Here is a 21,396-nt window from a genome sequence, read left to right on the forward strand (position 1 = left end):
TCATACTTATATACCACATATGCGGTGGTGCGGGAAACTATTTTCTTAGTGACGCTTTATAAACCATGCGAAAGTTAGGATGGATGTTTGTTACTCAATCACGCCAAAACGGCTGAACGGATCCGGGTCAAATTTAGCACAAAGATTTAGGCCACTTTTTATACCGAAAAATGTAGATATCCGTGTGATTTGTTTTTTTGTTTTCATACAGCAGTAGATCGATATGTTTTTGGTTAGTGGTAGTTCGGGGGTCAGAGATATAGGTACACATGCAAAATTTCTACTAGAAAAACATAGCGGGATCTATCCGTAATTCATAATTTTTTCTTAGCTTAGTATTCATTACGTTACCTAGTAACCGCAAGCTGCGATAGCTCTGTGGGTAGGAGCTCGACTTCACTTTTGGGGGCCGTGTTCGAATCCCAGCACACACCTCACGTTATGTGCGCTTTAAGTAACTAAAATATCACTTGCTTCAACGGTGAAGGAAAACATCGCGAGGAAACCTGCCTGCCTGAGGGTTCTATATAATGTTCTCAAAGGTGTGTGGAGTCCACCAATCCGCACTGGGCCAGCGTAGCGGACTACGGCCTTAATCCCGTCTCATTTTAGGACGAGACCCGTGTTCTGTAAAGGGAGGGGGGGTGGAGACAGACACTTACTTTTCCCGAGAGAGAGCGAGAGATATTATGAGCACATGAGTGCGCAAACAGACAGTCTCTTTATCCGATGTATCCTCACTGTCGTAGTCCGATGGGACGGCAGCTCTGACACGATCGGAAAGACATCAGGCGCATCATCGAGGCACGGGGGTGATATCACCGCAAATTTTAAAACTAAGGGCTGTTACTAAGAATTTCTTCATGGACAAACCCAATATTATTTACTGGCCCAACCCGGGGAAACCAGGACCGCGTGGTCTGCAGTCGAACATGCTAACCACTTGATGAACGAGGCAGTAAAACCTAAAACCTACATTTAGTCGTAGCAGACTTTTCCAGGTGTCAGAGTTCTTCCGGGGAAGTACTACCGCTATGTCAAAGTCAAAGTCAAAGTCAAAAATATCTTTATTCAAGTAGGCCCACAGGTGGCACTTTTGATGCGTACATAAGAATTACACGGTAGTGAGATGATGATGATGATGCTTATTTCTGCCGCTAAGCAGCATTGCTGTGTTCCGGTCTGACTGGTGTGGTTGCGGGTGAAATTACAGGCACATGAGGCCTCACACCTACGCCTCAGATTGATGGACATGGCGGCACTTTGCAGGACAAGTACGCATACCCTGCGGAGTGTTGCTAAGTTTATAGGTGATGGGTTTCCAGTCTCTGATTCCCATCAGATGGGCTATTTGCTGTGTCAATTATTACATTTTAAAAAAACATCGGTGTTACTAGTCTTAACATAATGAAGAATGCACGATATAATATGTCAATGATGTTCCCATATTTTTCTCAAAAGGTGGGAAATCTGACCAGAGTGTCGCGTATGCGCAGATTGTCCGACGCGGCCGACGAGTGGGAGACGGCTCGCGCGCCGGGCGCCAAGCGTCGGCGCGAGGCCGACGACGTAAAGCGTGAGTGCGACGACGCCAACGACGCGTACACATTCGCGCCGCCCGCGCCCCCGCCCGCCGCGCCCGCCGCACTCCCCCTCCCCGCGTATGTTGGCAAGCTTTTTTTCAAAATTTTATCCCACTAGTTTCTATAAAGTTCCCATGGAGGGCCGACGTCGGACAGGTCGGTCGCAATAATATGCCAAATCCAAAACAGTAATGTGTCTTCTTGCATGCCCTGCTCTGCTTTGCACTAATTACTATAAAAAAGTCTTCTAAATTTTAAAGAAGACATGCTATTCCGACCCCACATAACATGAGATAAGAGCAAGAAGAATATGAAGATTTTCTATAAAACTTCCTATGTTGGTATAATTGAAGAATATGTTGGTATTATTATAATAACAATCCTCTATAATCAAGTACCTATATCTTTATTTTCTTGTTGGATGTCACCAGGTTTCATATCGCGGGGTCACATCTGAAATGTTTTATTTTGAAAGAAGCTAAGTTAACTTTAAAATAAAAGTATCTAATGATTGTGAATAAAATATGTGTGTGTAAGTGCTCCAAACTTTAGAGCATTTGATGTTAGATTTCAAGACAGAGATTTTATTTAAAATATTTTTTTTTAAATTTATTCTTTCCTATAATAGTGTGAAAACCTAATTGGGTCATAGTTACCAACTAAAGATTGTTATTATTATTAACAACACAAGCTCAAAAATGTTATATACGCTAAAATGGTTGACGAATTTGGATAGACGTTACTTTGCGGAAATCCATGATGTATTATGAGAATTAAGCTAAATTTGCTACACTCCGCGAAAAGCAGGAGAATCTGTATGGTGTAATTTACAATTTCTTCAATCCTTATACTCCACACCAAACAGATTTTCTTAACAAATGTACATTGTAAAGTCAACATCTCCTGAGGATGTTCGGGTTTCAGAGCAAAACGTTGGTAGAGGTTACATTGCCGAAGATCTGTTTGCTGAGGGTTATAAGGATTATTTTAATTTCCATAATGGTACTTACATTGTTATTGCATCCTGTATGTCTTTATACGCTACAGAATAGCAAATGTCTCTAGCCGGCTTTTACTTGTGGATCTGCTTTACGAAACTGTGATAAACGAGATGCTTCTCAAGTTTTTGAAATAAATTAATTTAGAATATTTCTAGGTCAAATAGCACTTGTTAACAACAAATTAAGGTTCAAATTTAGCTTTCCTTGGCCCGAGTTGGATCCTCGGCACGTACCTCTACCTACCCTTAACTTTTCGGAGTTATGTGCGTTTCAAGGAATTAGATATCACTTGTTTTAACGGTGCAGGATAACAACCGCTATCTTCTCTTCGGTTATGATTTGTAATAGCGGCGACTTACATCTGGAAATGCCGCCCCCTGAATTCTGCCGTCTTAATCCATACGAGGGGTATATACCTGACACTACACCACTGCATATGTGTTTACATTAAATATAGATGTAGCAGACTAAATCAATAAGGCCTCAGCAACAGAATTTCGCAATAGCCAGTCATGTGCAGATACCAGTTGACATTTAGGCCAAGGATTCATTAGACCGGGGCGCGATAAGCGACAGGGATCAAAACGAACCCATGTTTTGCCACATATTTATTTTTAAGATTATTTTAAAAAAAAAGCTACACTTTCGCATTAGGTTTAAGTATTCTGTAATGGTAGTGTACGAAAAAGAATATAAACAAATAAAAAATAAAAATATAGCACTTGTTTTAACAAGTCCGTTATGTGGCAGGGGAGAGCAGCAGAAATCACGCAGAAAATGTATAAACTCTCTTAAAAAAATGTATAGGCCCTGTGTACGCCCATGCTTGTTTATAAAGGTTACGCGATCCGCCATGTCTGGCGACGGAAACTAATAATCTAGTCGTAGTTTAAGCCAAATATAAGCTACACTGCGCACCAAAATGATAAATGCTTCTTGTTTCGTTGAGTGATAACAGTATCATCATCATTTCAACCATTACCGGATCACTAGAGAGAGGTCTCCTTTCAGAAGGAGGCCAAGCTATAGTCAACCAAGCTGGCCAAGTGCGGATTGGTCTTCACGCGCCCATGAAATTATGGAGAACTCCCAGGCATGCAGGTTTCCTCACGATAATTTCATTCACCGCTAAACCTTTTTTTGTTGACGGCGGGAAAAGATACCCAATTCTCTGCGGGAGAATTTGGGTTATGTGGGATTTCTACCCACTAAAACCCCCTCGGTAGCCAGCTCAGTACATATAGGGAGGCTCCGGGATCTCCTAGGAACGCACCGGTGCCTCCCTCGCACAAAACTTGTAGCTCGTCCCGGGAAGATTATGATTCCCGACTTCATGTAGATATGTCACTTTGATGTGAATGAGTGTGGTTAGCAGCTCTCGGGCTATACCTAGTGATATTATTTAAATTACAGAGATTACGGTATAAATAAAGGTAATTACTTAACTAATCGTCCTTATAAGCAATGTAACGGAATTCCATAGTTTTCTTTATTACGTATATCCTTTTTATCCCGGGACAATCAGAGTATTTTCTTTAAATATTAAAAATACAGCCTTTGTTACTTATGCACGGCTTCGCATCTAAACGATCTTAGTCATCGATTGCACAGAAATAGTATGCATTCCTAGAGACGGACAAACGATACATAGTTTCAGGATTATGAAAATCCAAATAAAGTGCGGACGAAGTTGGGGAGGCAGGTTTGTAATAAAAGTTTTGTATCATTATTTATTCCGTTATCCGAGTCCCGTCGCGTATCTCCGATTAATGTAACCTCGACCTTAGAACAGACCGCCTCGTGGAAACATTAGTAGAAGCTGATCGATATGTCTGTTGTCACGTGAATTCGCGTGCCCGAGGCCTGGGCCTGAGACGTACTTCTGTTTCATAATACAAGGTATAATTAAAAAAAAAACTGTATAGGTAGTGTAAAACCTCTTACCGGCCCACTAAATACTACGGGTTTCCTCAAAGAATGAGGAGGGTCTAGGCCGTAGTTCACCATGATGGTAAATACAAATTCAAATTCAAAAATTCTTAATTCATTTAGGCCTATCACAGGCACTTATGAAGCGTTCATACATATATGTTTACATAATTGTAAGCGGATGGAGATAACTGCGTTCGCCAACTTAAACTTAAAGCTACGAGGGTTCCAAACGCGCCCTGCAGGGCTAGCACGGACAGGAGACAAACAATTTATATCCCCCGATTATATCCCCTGGTAAGGTATATAATTAACGTGTACATCTGCTAAAGCACGAGAACAGGGAATAGGAGAAGTTAACCCCTGTTTATTATTACACATATATTATTTGGATATGCGCCAGTGCTCTGAGAGTTGATAAAGCTGTGAGAGAAGATAATTTGTTATCCTTTCCCCGGGGATATAATTGTCTCCTGCCCATAGTAGCCGTGCTGGTCTAAGAAGAGCCCACAACAAACTAAGCCAGGTATTTTTTTTGTTATCACCATCTCACAGTAAATTAATATTATGCTATGAAGTTAGAGCAATTCGCATCATCTTTTTTTAATGTTAAAGTAATCCCTAACATTGAGGTAATTTTTTTATTATGACCATCTCACAGTAAATTCATCTTAGGCTATGAAGGTAGAGCAATTCACATCTAAGTTTTTTTTACGTTTAAGTAATCCTTAATATTAAAATAGGATTTTTCTGTAAGCTTACGTTTTATATAAACTTTGAACTTACTTATTGAGAAACATCTCATAGATTTTATTCGGTAATTTGTTATAAAATAATATACAATTGCCCTTGAATTAATTAGCAACTTTTGTAGCCTAGTAAACTGCACAGCTGTCTGGTTGACTTCACACACCTTTGAGAACGTTACGGAGAACTCTCAGGCATGAGATAGAGATCTTAGTCGAAAATGCTTAAAACTGGATCGATGCAACAAGCCCGTTTTTTGAATCAATAAATTATATTACTTTATAATACGTAGTATAGATATAATATTATTTGCGCAACATATAAGCTACATACAGTTTTATTATTCTGTTATTTATAGAATCCAACAACACAATATCGATAAAATAGTGCGGTTTTAGGCATATCGCATAATTCCAAGATTATTGAAGAAGGATTAACTTTTGTCGTATACTCCGTTTTTGATGTGCGCCAGCTGGTAGATACATGGATACCAATCGACTACAAGTGGCTGATTTCTGTGCTATTAATCCATATTAATACTAGATATTCCCTGCGGCTTCGCCCGCGTAAATTTCGGGAATCATTGCAAATAGTCTACACCTATAGTCATACATGAGATTTTCGACAAATATTTTGTTAAGTATCTTTAGTAAAAAAAATAAAAAATCTTTTTTAAAGTATTCTATATTACTTCTGATACCTCTAAGAATACGTGTACTAAGTTTCATGGTGATTGGTTTAGTAGTTTTCGCGCGAAAGCGTAACAAACAAACTTACATTCACATTTATAATGTAATAAAATATAATATTAGGAAGGAAGGATTGTAGCTCGTATAGTAATAAATAAATATACAACGACAAGACAATACACACATCGCCATCTAGCCCCATAGTAAGCGTAGCTTGTGTTATGGGTACTACTGATGAATATTTTTATGAATTACATACATAAATACTTAGAATAAACATATTAACACCCAGACACTAAAACATTCATGCTCATCACACATACATTTTCAGGTGTTTCCAGTGGGAATCGAACCCACGGCCTTGGGCTCAGAAAGCAGGGTCACTGCAAACTGCGCCAATCAGCCGTCAAATATAGTCAATATATAGTAATAAATAAATAAATAAATATACTACGACAATACACACATCGCCACCTAGCTCCAAAGTAAGCGTAGCTTGTGTAATGGGTACTAAGAGAGCTGATGAATATTTTTTTATGAATATAATACACATAAATACTTATAATATACAGATTATAACCCCGGCAATGAAAACCATTCATGCAAGATTTTAGGACAATAAGTTTGATGTGCGTGTTTGTGTTCTGTCTGTCTGTCTGAGGCATCGCAGCTCCCGCACGGATTAACCGATTTGTTTTTTGTTTATAATGATTTTAAAGTATGGTACTTTACGTAAGTTTACTTGAGTAAGGAATTTTCATACAGCATTTGATAGATTATTATCTAATGACTCGCAATGAACGCTACGTGATTGACAGAAAGCAGGGTCACTGCAAACTGCGCCAATCAGCCGTCAAATATAGTCAATATATAGTAATAAATAAATAAATAAATATACTACGACAATACACACATCGCCACCTAGCTTCTCTTCTAAGCCTTCTTAACTAAGCCTAGTTTTTTTAATAGTATTAACTGAAGGACTATGTAGATATGAGATAGTCCACCTGTTTGTAAATGGTATAATCACAGCAATACAGCACCATCATTTTCAGCGTGTCACTATAGTTAGACGGTCGATTGGCATGATTTTAGGACAATAAGTTTGATGTGCGTGTTTGTGTTGTGTCTGTCTGTCTGAGGCATCGCAGCTCCCGCACGGATTAACCGATTTGTTTTTTGTTTATAATGATTTTAAAGTATGGTTCTTTACGTAAGTTTACTTGAGTAAGGAATTTTCATACAGCATTTGATAGATTATTATCTAATGACTCGCAATGAACGCTACGTGATTGACGTATACTGCAACGTAATAATAGATCTCAGCAATCGACATTCTTGCAGTTTTCAGTGTCTATTATTATAAATGCCACGCCTTAAGTAGGTGTGGCTTGTAGCATAGCAACAACTGCTAGTAGGCTAGTTACCTTAAAGACGTGCCGCCAAGGAATATGAATGCGCTGTAGAAACTTGTCGTAACATATTAAATCAATATAAGAAGAGGTAGAAAGAAACGGGGTAAGGGTTAAATGAATGAATGAATGAATATACTTTTATTGCACACCATAAAAAGTACATAGAACAAAAAGAAAAGTATAACAAAACAACGTATACAATTTGGCGGCCTTATCGCTACATAGCGATTTCTTCCAGGCAACCAATGGCGAAGATAAAAAACAGTTACAGAAAAAAGTTTGGTGGTTCATATATACATATACCCATAAAATACAAATTTCATTACTTAAATATATACATATAATATATAAAAAAACAACATTTGTAACTAAAGACAAATAAATAAAAAAAGTGTGTGTCAGCTCCGACGCACGACTGGAGTTTACTCCTTAAGTACGATTGTCTAAACATACACAAAAAGAGTTTATTTAGCTGAATAAAGATTAATACCATATGAAAGGGTAAATTAGAAATCCTGTGCAATTTATTCACACACGGCGGAATTGTAACTCCTTAAAAGTAGCCTACGGGAGATTGAGGTGGATTTAGAGTATCAGAACTATTAGGATAAATGTAATGTGTTGTCTAGTTTCCATGGTAACTAGAATAGGAAAAAAAAAAATATAATGTTTTCTATCTCACTCTGTCCCATACATTTATGTGTTTGTTTCTTTACCTAAATAATATACGGTTTCCTTGGTAACTTAAATAGGAAAAATAAGTTAATTAAACGGAAGCGACGTTGCATGTTTGCGCATCACAGTTGCCGGGCATGCAACGTCGCAAAGCGAAAACGTAACGAGGTAATTGATCAGTAGATTTTACTCCTCACATTTTTCTCATACCGGGCGCCCTATGTATGAAAATCGATTCATACCGAGTAGACTCCAATTATAATTAAATGTACCTATCGAGCTTCGATCAGGTAAGCCCGTTACCATCCTAAGATGGTATCGGGCTTACCTGATCGAAGTACGATCTGCCCTAAGGCAGATAGCAGGCAAGGGCTACCTTAAAGGTAAAAGATAATCTTGTAGACCCTTCCTCATCGGGGATCTCGCAGAACAGAACACTCTTAAAAATGTATGGCGGCCAAGATGCTGACAGGCAAACAAAAATTAAAAGCAAACAGTTTTGGCTTCAGTTTCGATTATCAGTATTTTCACAAAACAGCCGCGGACGACTTGACCCTAAAAATAATCTCACTTACCCGCCCTAGACCAGGAGCTGGGTACGCCCCTTTCTGTTAATCCTTGTTCATAGAGATAGTTTATGAGCCGTAGAGTGGCATGGGCTTATTTTTATCCCGGACAAAATGCAAGCAAGAGAGCAAGTCAGCAAGCGAGCAATCTTTCTGTTAATTATACTATAAATCCTAAATTGTGTTTGTTTGTCTTTCCTTCGCACCCTAACCAAGCTACTAATCAACTTGATACATAGAGTAACTTTTTGGAGAGTAACATATGTTACCTTTTATCCCGGGAAATAAAAAGGTTCCCACGGGATTAGTAATAAACCGTAATGAACGCGGACGAAGAATGCGGGTAACAAGAGAGGAGTTCGAATCCCAGCACGCAGTCATTTTCGTTTTTAGCACTTGCTTCAACGGTGAAGTGAAACATCGCGTGGAAACCTGCATGTTTCTGTTCTCCATAATGATCTCAAAGGTGTGTGGAGTCGACCAAACTGCATTGGGCCGCCATTGGTGAAATACAGCCTTAACCCCGTCTCATTGTGGGAGGAGACCCGTGCCCTTTAGTGGGCCAGTGCTGGGTTCATATGATAATAATGATATATATGCAGTAATATTAACAGTCTGTAATCCCTATCCCTATCCCTATACCTACTAATATTATAAATGTTAATGTAAGTTTGTTTGTTACGCTTTCACGCAAAAGCTACTTAACCGATCCTCATGAAACATTGTACACATATTCTTGAAAGTGCTAGAAGTAATATAGGATACATTTTATCCCGACAGTAAGCTCGGTTCCTTTGGGAGAAGGGGTGAAACTGTTTGACGTTTTTACACCACAACTCCGACAAATTATAACCGATTAAAATAATTATTTTTGTACTATAGAGGTTATAATATTTGTTTTATTTTGCCCAAACTAAGGTTGGAGATATAGGACAGAACTCCTCAGCGGACAGCAGCAAACCCCTCATTTTAGGCTTAGCGACACTGAATACTTTAATTTTTTTTTAGATCTACAACTTAATTTATTGCCACATCAAAAAACAAAATCAAACGCAGACGAAGTCGCGGGCAACAGCTAGTATAATATAACACAACGAGCTACCAAACCGCCCTAGGCCAGTGTGGTTGACTACGGCCTTAACCCTCATTCTGGAAAGAATTAAAATCTCATTGTGGGAGGAGATCCTTGCCCTGTAGTGGGTTGACGATGATGAATATAACCTCTCAAAATCTGGAAAACTATCGCCTACTAAATTATGCATAGTCACAATCTTCTGTTGGATTATGATAGCTCTTCCAATATTCGTTTCTAACACTGTTTATTAATAGGCCTTATAACTAATTTATTTCCTTTTCCCTACTGTTAATGCTAGATTGGCACGTTCTTTGCATCGCATCAAAATTCAAAATTCAGAATTCAAAATTCATTTATCATATATTCATCGCCTTGCTTAGACCATTACGTGATATAGCGATATTATCACAATAACCGCCATGCGAGTGATAAAATCGTGATGTATGGAAAAGCTTTCGCATATTCCTAAACTATTATCAAATAGAAGATTTATTAATGTTTGAGGTGTTTTTCAGTTTTGAATAAAATTGTAAAATTGAGATTTGTAATTGAAATTCCACTTACTGTAATCTGAACTGATTCGTAACTTTATTAAAATCTTAACTGCTCCTTGAACCTCCTATATCAGCTTGCTCTATAGGCAAGCGAAATTTTGTTAAATGTTTTTTAGTTATTCATTTGTACGCATATTTTTTAGGATTTCTTTTTTGGTTTGTATTTTATGTGATTTTAAAAAGGGCCTAAACTTGCCTGATAACAGAATACGGCAAATAAATATTGGATAGAATTCAGGCGTACGAAACTTTATGATATATAATTTTAGCTATTACTAAACAATGTCAAGCTTAGCAATTGTTCATGTTAAAGGTAACTTGGATTATTGGATTCTACGGTAGGTACTAGAGCGAAACGTTTTGTACAGCTAAAGATTAAAGTTATTATAATTTGCACCGTGCAGATCTGCCTGGTTTTGGCGGATTGTAGCAAATTAATTTTAATTGGGGCAAAAAAAATAATGTAATTACAAATATGGTTGTGAAATCAGTTTTTTTTTTTAATATAATCATTTCTCTTTCTGCAGAATCAGAGCGGGCTGCAGCATATCTAGTCCAAGTATAACGGAGACGCCGGGCAAGCGGCTCCAAGACCCCGCGTACAGATCCTGCGGGAAGTTCGGCAACAGTGGGAAACTGGCCAACAAGTACGCGGCGGGGGGTAAACTGGGCGGCAAGTTGGGTGGGAAGCTGGGCGGCAAGTATGGAGGGAAACTTGCGCAGGCGCTGGCGAGGCGAAGGGCACTGGCGGCCATGACACACCCTGGCCCGCCGGGACTTTCGGCGCCACTGTCCTACAAGTCCAGAGATGGCGCCGTTGAGCTGCAGATCCTGTGCCAGCCGGAAACGCAGCACAGAGCAAGGTACACTAACCCTCAGTCTTTTTTTTACATTACAAAGGCTTGACCTTGACGACTTTCATGCCTGATGCAAAGCAATGGTGAGGTCTAAAACCGCTCTTGCCAAACCGGTACGTATCAGAAACTTGGATCATAAGCGCTTCGTATGATTTGCCTGAATGTCAACCACGAAAGGGTGCCACCGTGCACGGAGTCTCGCTGTCCTGTCGCAGAATGGTGAAGCGATAAGGCCGCCTTTTGTATCGTACTACATACTTAAAATTTCTTTTATTTTTTATTGACTTGATGTGGAGTACAAATAAAGAGTTTAAATAAATAAATCGTGTCGGAGCCTTCTAGCGTCCAAGTATTGGATAGTCAGTCGATATAATCGGGCAATGAAATTTTAGTTTCCTGCCTTTAATAGCCGAGCTGGGCGCAAGCATCATCTCCCACAGGAGCGAGGATTCTTGAGCATTGACCCGCCATGCTGCCATTCCAATGCGGGTTGGTGGACTTTAACGATAACGATTATCACCAATTAGTAATAATAACTGGGACCGACAGCTTAACTTAGAATGCTCTAACAGAAAACCACAATACCTAACCAAGTTTTAGACCTACCTAGGTTTTCGAACAAGTACCACGTGATCAACAATTCTGGTCATTAAACATGCTAACCAATAGAGTATGATTCCGTTTAGTAAGACGCTTCAACCGTGGCTAGTTGATACAACGCAGAAACCGACTTGGGTATAATATAATTTACATACTAGTTAGTGTATCATGTTAGTCCGGTACCATCTAAGACTGCATTATCACGTACCAACAGGTGAAATTGCAGTCAAAGGATAACTTGTAGTCGATGTAAAAAACGTTATTCATATACGTTAACTGTTTAAAAGTAATACCCAAATCCTGTCTAACAAATCTTATTAAAATTATGTGTTTTAAATAGGTTTTCCAATAATAAAAGATGCAACCCTAGCCCCAGCTAAAAACCCTGCTATTCTTCCGGAAATCTCACTTGTTACTTGTTTATATGAAAACTTTCTACTTACTAACTTAGGAACCTATAACTTATGTATTAAATAAATGAAAGTAATGAATGAAGTGTTAAATGAAATTTATTTCCCTTCCAGATACCAGACAGAAGGCAGTCGTGGAGCAGTCAAAGACAACTCAGGGAACGGGTTTCCGGTTGTCAAACTAGTTGGTTATGACAAACCTGCTGTATTACAGGTAGTTATGCAATATTTTTGACATGTATACCTAATTTTATTGTTGGATAGAAGCGAGCGCTATTTTCTACATTTTCATAGTATTAAAACAAAAATAAGTTTAATTGGCTATAATCCGCGAAAACCAGGCAAATCTGCACGGTACTATTCATAATTTCTTCAATCTTTATACACCAGACCACATAGATCTTACACAATGTACTCTCAATCACGATGATAATAATTGTATAAGTTTGACGTGTCTAAGTGTTTGTGTCATCGCATTTCCCGAAAGGATGAACCGATTTTGATTTTGTTTTTTTTTTTATGAAAGGGGAATAAGTTGGAAGTGTTCTAAGCTATGTTTGATGATAATCGGGCAATGTTGGCTGAACGATGGCCGCCGCCCAAAAATAGCAGATGACATATTTTTTTTCACAACTCTGAAGGTCGTTGGATACAGGTATCAAATGAATGGGCTTCACTTGTAGAATAATTTACACTATGCATTTATGTAGAATGCTTTTTAAATTTTTAATTTATTTTTGTATAAATTAAAATTTGTATTTTCCATCAGTTTGGTATTCATTTATTTATTTATTTATTTACATCTTGTTAGTAGGTACGGCAGGGCCACTTACAGTAACGAAATGAAACTACATACATAATTTATGGATAACTATAAGACAAATGAATGAAAGAGAGACGACATTAAACATTATAAAAGACATGATATTAATATAGTGTATTATGTTTTTTTTTAATAAATAAATATACAATACACACATCACCATCTAGCCCCAAAGTAAGAGTAGCTTGTGTTATGGGGTATATGGTACTAAGATGACTGACGAATATTTTTAAGAATAGGATACATAAATGCTTATAATATACATATAAACAACCAGACACTGAATAACATTCATGTTCTGCACACAAAAATTTTCCAGTCGTGGGAATCGAACCCGAGCCTTGGACTCAGAAAGCAGGGTCGCTGCCCGCTGCACCAATCGGCCGTCAGGTCTGAATATTGAATTCAAGGTCATTCAATATTATAAGGGTATCTCAACAATTCAAGGAACAAAGCTGTCCACCCGTCATGGTATGGTGTATTGTAGGATCCCATCCTCGTCGCCACTTGTAGGATCTGCTAAAAACGTCCCCTAGTCACTGGCTCGGCAATGCTCACGACCAACTGTCACAAGTCTACTCTAGCCTGCGGCTCGGGTAATACTGACGTAGTAATATTGCTCAGGAACACACGAGACAGTGTAATCAAACGAAAAAAAGTCCTGGTTGTCAAAATATTATTCCTTAAAAAAAGGCAGTTTTATTATCAAGGCAATCTTATGATGATAAATCAGTTTAATTGATCCGGAACTACCAGTGGCGTGCACTTAATACGTGCACCTACAATTTTTATCCACCTCGTACGCAAAGTTTTTGAAGTAAAACTTCTTTAGGCGCGACTAGGGAGTAACTCAGATTTTATTTCTGACGGAAGTTACGCTTACAGTCAGACGTTTGTGTAGTTATTTAAAAATAATAATTTTGATTGCCGTAAGTATATGTAATATACTCCACGTTTCTTGACTTATACGCCAGCTAGTGGCAAATATCATAATCAATTAGGATTTCTTATTTCCAATATTTTCGAACGGATCTATTGTGAATAGCAAAGTGAAAATAACTTTTGTAATAAATAAATTATTAATAAATTTTCTGACGATTGCGACATTCTATAATATTTAATGACAAGGTTATATTAACATGTGCTGATCTAACCTTCCATATTCTACTCTCAATTATTCTATTTAACAAATGAAAACATTTATAAAATATGAAAGTGATATTAATGAATATTAAATGAAATGGCGGAGTCCCAGGAACATTTTACTCTTTCATCAATAAACAATAATAAAAGATTTACTTTAATCGCGCGTAAAGGTTACACCCACACACTTTTTTTTTATGCCACATCTTTATATATATATTTCTTGTGTGCGTGTGTATGTCACTGAACTCCTCCTAGACGGCTGGACCGATTTGATTGAATTTTTTGGTATGCGTTTGGGTGGCACCCTGGATGGCTTAGATTCACAAATCAGCCCGACAGATGGCGCTGGGGTCCGCTAGTTTCATATATGTTTTACTATTTCAGGTGTTCATAGGCACAGACACGGGTCGCGTGGCGCCACATATGTTTTACCAGGCGTGCCGCGTCTCCGGCAAGAACTCCACCCCCTGCAAGGAGCGGAAGGAGGACGGTACCGTGGTCATCGAGATAGACCTGGAACCAGGCAAGAACTGGCAGGTCACCTGCGACTGCGTCGGCATACTCAAGGTCAGTTGTACTGCATCTCGCCAGGTTATGGAACTATGTTTGCTTGAAGCGATGATAGCCTAAAAGTACGAATGAATGAATGAATGAATGAATGTACTTTTAGCACTTAAACTCCCTTATTTTTAGGTGTAATACACCTAAAAATAACTTAATTGAAGAAGTTATAAAACTACACCCGTTATTTTTACAAGAATACAAAACTTTAGAATATACTTTAATAACAAAAACAAACGTGAACGAGGTATCTACGTTTTAAGATATTTCCCGTTCCTTAATAATTATGTAAGACAAATTATAATATATATTACACAATTCGGGTATGTATATAAAATAAAATGAGCACAATTCGGTGCGAGTCCAGCACGTGTTTATCTAGGGGGCTATTTTAGACCCGCTCTTTGACCCGGCGGTCTGCCCCGGCTTCCTATCTGGGGTCAACGTGCCACACTACACCGCATACATGTTGCGGCCCACTCGTTAATAAGGGCATTATTAATAAATATTAGCATTTCATAAAAAAAAAACAAGTGGTATATATTACAAAAATATATATATATTATATATATATATATATATATTTTTTGTAAAATGTATATATATATTTTGTGACAATATTTAGGTATACAATATAAGTATATGTCAATATAGATATGTAAAACAAAAAAGAAATAACTGCATATTTTGTAATTAATAGATCTCGTAAACCAATGTAAACTTAAAACCTATACTGTGATGAGAAATAAATGGCTTTTTTATTTATTTATTACAAAATGTTACGTGCCGTGTGGTGCCGTCTACTTCAGTTTACTATAACGTATCGAAGTAGCGCCATCTAGTCAAATATTATGGGTTAACAGTATTTTCAATAGATGGCGCTCTTACTACTATATAAATCGTAGTTAACGTACACACGATCGAATAAGTTCGAAAAGCACACACTTGGCGTCACCAGTGCTCCTCTGACGAACCCTTGTCGGCGGCTAAGGGAATATAACGGAGAAGGTCCTTATGCGATCACCAACCCGTCTGCCAAGCGTGGTTGGACAGCGGCAGCGGCTATTAATGATGTTATAACGACAAATACACGAAGACGTTGTTGAGAGACCGGCAAAGTGATTACGTATTTCGCGACAGGTTTGCGACAGGCGTAAATCTTGCCATCACTGCTGTCTAACGTCACTTTTTCATACAATAAATAAACAAAAGTGACGTGTCGCAAACCCGTCGCGGGATACGTAATCACCCTGCGGTTCGGAACAGTTTTTTTGTAAATAAAAGATTGCTTGCGTACAATTAATGAATTTCTTCCAAACATATTTATGCAAATTTCTTCACTATATTTTCTTTCACCGTTAAAGCAAGTTATATTTAATCGCTTCAATGTAAAAAACGCAAAATAAAAAACGCACATAACTCGAAAAATTTAGGGGTGCGTGCCGGGCAATCGAACTGGGTACCCCAACTGGCATGCTGATGTGTGAATTGTGTGAAAGCTATTTAATTTCAATTTCAATTTATTCAGCACAATACATAACGTCACATTTATAATAAGTACAATATTTAAAATCGATCTAATTATATTAAGTAACGTATGTAAACCCAGTTTGCGCGCAGCCATTTTTTTTCTTTAATTAAATAATTTTATGAATTTTATAAAACATAAGTAAAACATCGTATAGTAGGGAAACCGATTTTATGTGGGATGCTCAAAATAAAAAAAATCATTTACAGAATAAAAGGATTGCTCTGTGAGGTGTTTTTTTAAATATTTTATTAAATAAATTAATTGTCATTTTCTAGTTTTCCTAATAAAATCTAAACATTTTTATTGACATTGTGCATGGAGTTTGCTTGTGGAGTGCAAATTTTAAAATAAACAGGACGGTGGGTATTCTACGCACTGCCCAATTTATCACTTTAAATACAACATTCATATCTAAATGTATATAGATATAATGGGTCGAGACGACCTGTAATTAGTGTTGATTGCGATGCAGTTATAATATATTTCACTTGAGTCTGCAAATTGAATAAAATAAATTATTATATACTCACACGTACTTACTTCTGAATGTATGTGCATGAAATGAACTAATGTGTAAGGTCAGTTATAAAAATAGATTTATTATTTACTGACGTTGGTATTTTTAAAGCATAATAATTCATAACAAATTTATGTTTTAAATTCACGTTTCATGTTGACACGTGTTTATAAACTGAAATGATAAAGATAAAACGGATGTGGCTTTTAACACAAATATAAAAAACTAGATATTGCCTGCGATTTTGTGCCTTTTAGCGGTTTTTTGAAAATCGCGTGGGAACCGTTTGCTTTGCCGGAAAAACTCCTATGTCGTTGTCCGTCAAAACACTTGATACATTAATAAAGGAAATAGTAAAATCCCTACTAATATTATAAATGTAAATGTAAGTTTGTTTGTTACGCTTTGTGAAAAAATCTCAAAATCTCATATATGACTATAGGTGTAGACTATGTAGCAGTACGCTGCCTTCCAAAATAACGCGGGCGACGCCGCAGGGCACATCTAGTAGTTACATAAAACATACACAAATGTGGGGTGATAACCCTTAGTACAATATTTGCTCGCAATCGAGGAGTCGTTTTCGAGTATAAAAATACAGAAACATCAGATGGATCCTATTTTTATAGTAGGTATTGTAAAATAAAGAAAAAACTAGCTTCTGAATTAAATATTATTCCAACTGATAGTATATCTATAAATATCAGAAATATTATTGTATAAATCAAGGTTAATACTATGTACAACTAGCTTCTCGTCGCGAAAATACATGCAAACTACAGTAAACGAAATAACATAGAAGTCGCTCTTTCTAACGTATCGTCATTCGAAATAACACCATTGATACGCGTTAATACGCACCAAGAATTAAATACATGATTGGCCGGCAAGTAATCTGACAGCATTGTGACTAGCGAACGAATGTGGGGCACACCCTCAAAAGCCACTCAGGCCACTCAGCCAGGCTTAAGATACAATTTTTTAAAAGAATATCTCGTTACGCCAAAGAACGTATCTTAAGCTAAGGCCGCTGGTGTACGTGTCGCAGGAACGCAACGTGGACGTAGAGCACCGCTTCGGCGAAACCCTGGGCGGCTCCGCGCACGCCACTCGCGGCAAGAAGAAGTCCACGCGCTGCCGCATGGTGTTCCGCACGGAGATAATGGACGCCAGTGGCCAGCCGGAGACGCTACAGGTCTGCTCCACGCAGATCATATGCAGTGAGTACAAGCTTTCCTTTGTTTTATTCCACTCAAAGACAGCCCTTGTCAGCAATCTCAAATAAATAAATACTAGCGGACCTGCGCGACTTCGTCCGCGAATGAGTCGACTTAAAAAAATAGTCGTATGTCCAATATAAACCCGAGATTCCAATAAAAACGAATCCTAGCTTGATCAATTTATCGCCCCCGAAACCCCCCGTATACAAAATTTCATGAAAATCGTTGGAGCCGATTCCGAGATTCCATTTATATATATTTATATATACAAGAATTGCTCGTTTAAAGATATAAGATATATTCTACGACAATGCCATCGCCATCTTGCACCAAAGTAACTGTAGCTTGTGTTATGTTTACAAAGATAGCTGATGAATATTTTTTTAAGAATGTAGCACACATAAATACTTGTAATATACAGATAAACACCCAGTCACTGAAAAACATTAATGTTCATCACGCAAACATTCTCCAGTTGCGGAAAACACGGCCTCGGACTCAGAAAGCAGGGTCGCTGCTCACTCGCCAACTGGCTATCAAGTGGAGAACTCTAAGGAATCCAGGTTTCCTCATGATGTTTTCCTTGTTTGAAGAAAGACGGTGTAATAATCTGAGCTGAAGAGACTAATATAACATTGGAAAACCTCCAAACTACGCATATTCCCTCAGAATAGAAGTTCCTTCACCGTTGAAGCATGTAATATTAAAAGAAATGCTATGTATGTCACGACAAATGGTTTGTCTGCAGCACAACCGCCCGGCGTGCCGGAAGTGTGTCGGAAGTCGTTGGTGTCGTGCCCCGCCACGGGGGGCTTGGAGCTGTACCTGTTGGGCAAGAATTTCCTCAAGGAGACCAGGGTGGTGTTCCGGTTGCAGCAGGACGGTGGCAAATGGGAGGAGGAAGTCGCCCCGGATAAGGAGTTCTTACAGCAAGTAAGTCTGTCATTGCTTTTATCATCGGCATCTCAACCACAGGATGTCAACTGCTGGACATAGGTATTTTGTAAGAATTTCTACATGCTACGGTTTTGTGCCCCAACGACTCAACGTACCTAATCTGCTACGTGCCACCTTACCAGCACATAATTAATTGACCCGACAGTACGACTCAATATACCTTCCTCAAACAGACGCCCCTAGTGTGCTGCGTGCCACCGTACCAGTACAAACTTTATTGACCCGATAGCATGACTCAATGTACCTTCCTCAAACAGCCGCATCTAGTGTGCTGCGTGCCACCGTACCAGCACATACTTTATTGACGCGATAGCACTACTCAATGTACCTTCCTCAAACAGACCCACCAAGTCTGCTGCGTGCCACCGTACCAGTATGTACATACTGAATTGACCCGTACCAGCACATACTTTATTGACGCGATAGCACTACTCAATGTACCTTCCTCAAACAGACCCACCAAGTCTGCTGCGTGCCACCGTACCAGTATGTACATACTGAATTGACCCGTACCAGCACATACTTTATTGACGCGATAGCACTACTCAATGTACCTTCCTCAAACAGACCCACCAAGTCTGCTGCGTGCCACCGTACCAGTATGTACATACTGAATTGACCCGTACCAGCACATACTTTACTGACGCGATAGCACAACTCAATGTACCTTTCTCAAACAGACGCATGTAGTGTGTTGCGTGCCACCGTACCAGCACATACTTTATTGACGCGATAGCACAACTCAATGTACCTTTCTCAAACAGACGCACCTGGTGTGCTGCGTGCCGCCATACCAGCGCGCCGATATCACAGAGGCGGTGTGCGTGCAGCTGTTCGTGCGGTCGGGCGGCAAGGCCTCTGAGCCGCACCTGTTCTACTACACGCCCGGCGCCGCGCCCGGCCCGCTACACTGCACCACGCACCCTGCGCACGCGCACCACACAGGTAACCCCTCCTTGCCAGCACACCGTACCTTGCTACCGTCACTATAAGTACACGTTTGGTTCATGCTCCATTGCCACTATTATTTGTGATAAACGTCATCAGATAGAAAGAAATAACCAGTGATAATGTTAATAGTAAACTTAAATCATATTTCCATTCTGTGGCTTAATATGAGTAAACGTTTTGCGCAAGACAAATCAAGACAAACGATAGAGTGTCAGTTAAGATCCATATTATTTTAAAAGAAATGGAATATTTTAAGTCAATAGTTAAATTAAAAAAGGTATTTGAATAGTGCTCTTTTTTTAGTTATTGTTTTGAGTTATTGTATTAATAAAAAAAAAAAATAATAATAGACCTTGAATTATTGTAACTTTAAGTAACTTTATTATTTTCGGTCTAAGGTCTCTTAAGGTCTTTGTGAAATCGGGAGCTGGCGGGTTTACGCCACTTCCGACTCCTCCCATACTCAGTAGTAGCAGTAGAGCTGTTTGTGACAGAGCTCGTCCGTTGAAGTACCATGTCCATGCTTATTTCTGCCGTCAACAGTATTTCTGTTTTCCGGTCTGACTGGCGTAGTTGACGGTGTCATTATAGGCAGGTTACCCTTCAGGGTGGCACTTTATAGGACGTGCACCTTGCAAGGCCTTCGAAGTCTTGCTTTGTTTATGCGATAGTTTTCCATTTACCGTCAATACCGGTGGCCATCAACTCGGTCCGTCAATTATTATTATAAATCCCGCACGCTCCCAGCAACAGTGCTGACCTTGACGTGACGTTATGTGCTACTATCGATAACGTAATAACGATTAAATCACAACTCTAACTCGTTACGACGCGTCGACATTCGAGGATACCTTGCGTGGACTGTAGGTGCTGTAATCATATTTTTGACAGTTCATTTCAACTTCGCGTTTTGATAAAAATACTTATTTCTGAAATTTTATTACAAGAGGACAAGTTTTAAGATAGTTTCCTTTATTTATACGCGTGAAAGTACTTATTGAAAATTTCAAATAATTTTAACTTTTTGGTCTAAATCAATATTTTTACCGTTTATTAACAGTCGTAAAAACAAACTGACGGACAAAAGAAGATTTAATATAGCATTAACATCCAGTTTACAGTTGCTCTAAAATTGATTGCATAATTCATCAGAACAGACGTAAGACTGTGTTGTACCGTGATATATTGCGTAAGAATTAATTTTATCAAAAAAAAAAAAAACTATATTCCGATATACCTATTCGGAGGAATTTCTTATTCAGAAGAATAATTTGTCGTTTCAAAACAGATATTTACATATCGCCGACCTTGATACGTTTATCACAAAGTCAATAGAACATGAATAAAACATAATATGCGCGAACATTTTGTGCAATAATACAGAATGAAAACATATAAATGTTATGTAATGTTTGCATGGATACTAAAACAATGTAAAGTACCTACACATAGTAGCTTCTGTATCAAAATAAAGTGGGTGCGTGGATTTTTGTACACGCTTTTCGAGGTTATACTTCTTTTGTTATATCGAAACAAAATGGCTGCCTTTAGCATTTCATTTAAATCTAAAATCAATATAGACGATTTCC

At 38.4% G+C, this 21,396-nt stretch overlaps 1 protein-coding gene across 4 annotated transcripts in view; it reads left to right on the forward strand.

The window, feature by feature from the left end:
• LOC120637170 overlaps positions 1-21,396 on the forward strand; it is a 155,720-nt gene that overhangs the window by 123,824 nt on the left and 10,500 nt on the right. For 2 of the 4 annotated variants that reach the window (XM_039908842.1, XM_039908843.1), the window contains exons 3-9: positions 1,497-1,661; positions 10,762-11,097; positions 12,216-12,315; positions 14,455-14,637; positions 17,728-17,899; positions 18,648-18,832; positions 19,621-19,801. In XM_039908842.1, the coding sequence (XP_039764776.1) occupies positions 1,497-1,661; positions 10,762-11,097; positions 12,216-12,315; positions 14,455-14,637; positions 17,728-17,899; positions 18,648-18,832; positions 19,621-19,801 (1,322 nt within the window). Of the gene's footprint in view, positions 1-1,461; positions 1,662-10,761; positions 11,098-12,215; positions 12,316-14,454; positions 14,638-17,727; positions 17,900-18,647; positions 18,833-19,620; positions 19,802-21,396 lie in introns of all 4 variants that reach the window. The other 2 variants (XM_039908845.1, XM_039908844.1) reach the window with 2 other exon arrangements.

The sequence above is a fragment of the Pararge aegeria genome, chromosome 3 (genome assembly GCF_905163445.1).
Source record: "Pararge aegeria chromosome 3, ilParAegt1.1, whole genome shotgun sequence".
In the NCBI taxonomy this organism is placed as follows: Eukaryota; Metazoa; Arthropoda; class Insecta; order Lepidoptera; family Nymphalidae; genus Pararge; species Pararge aegeria.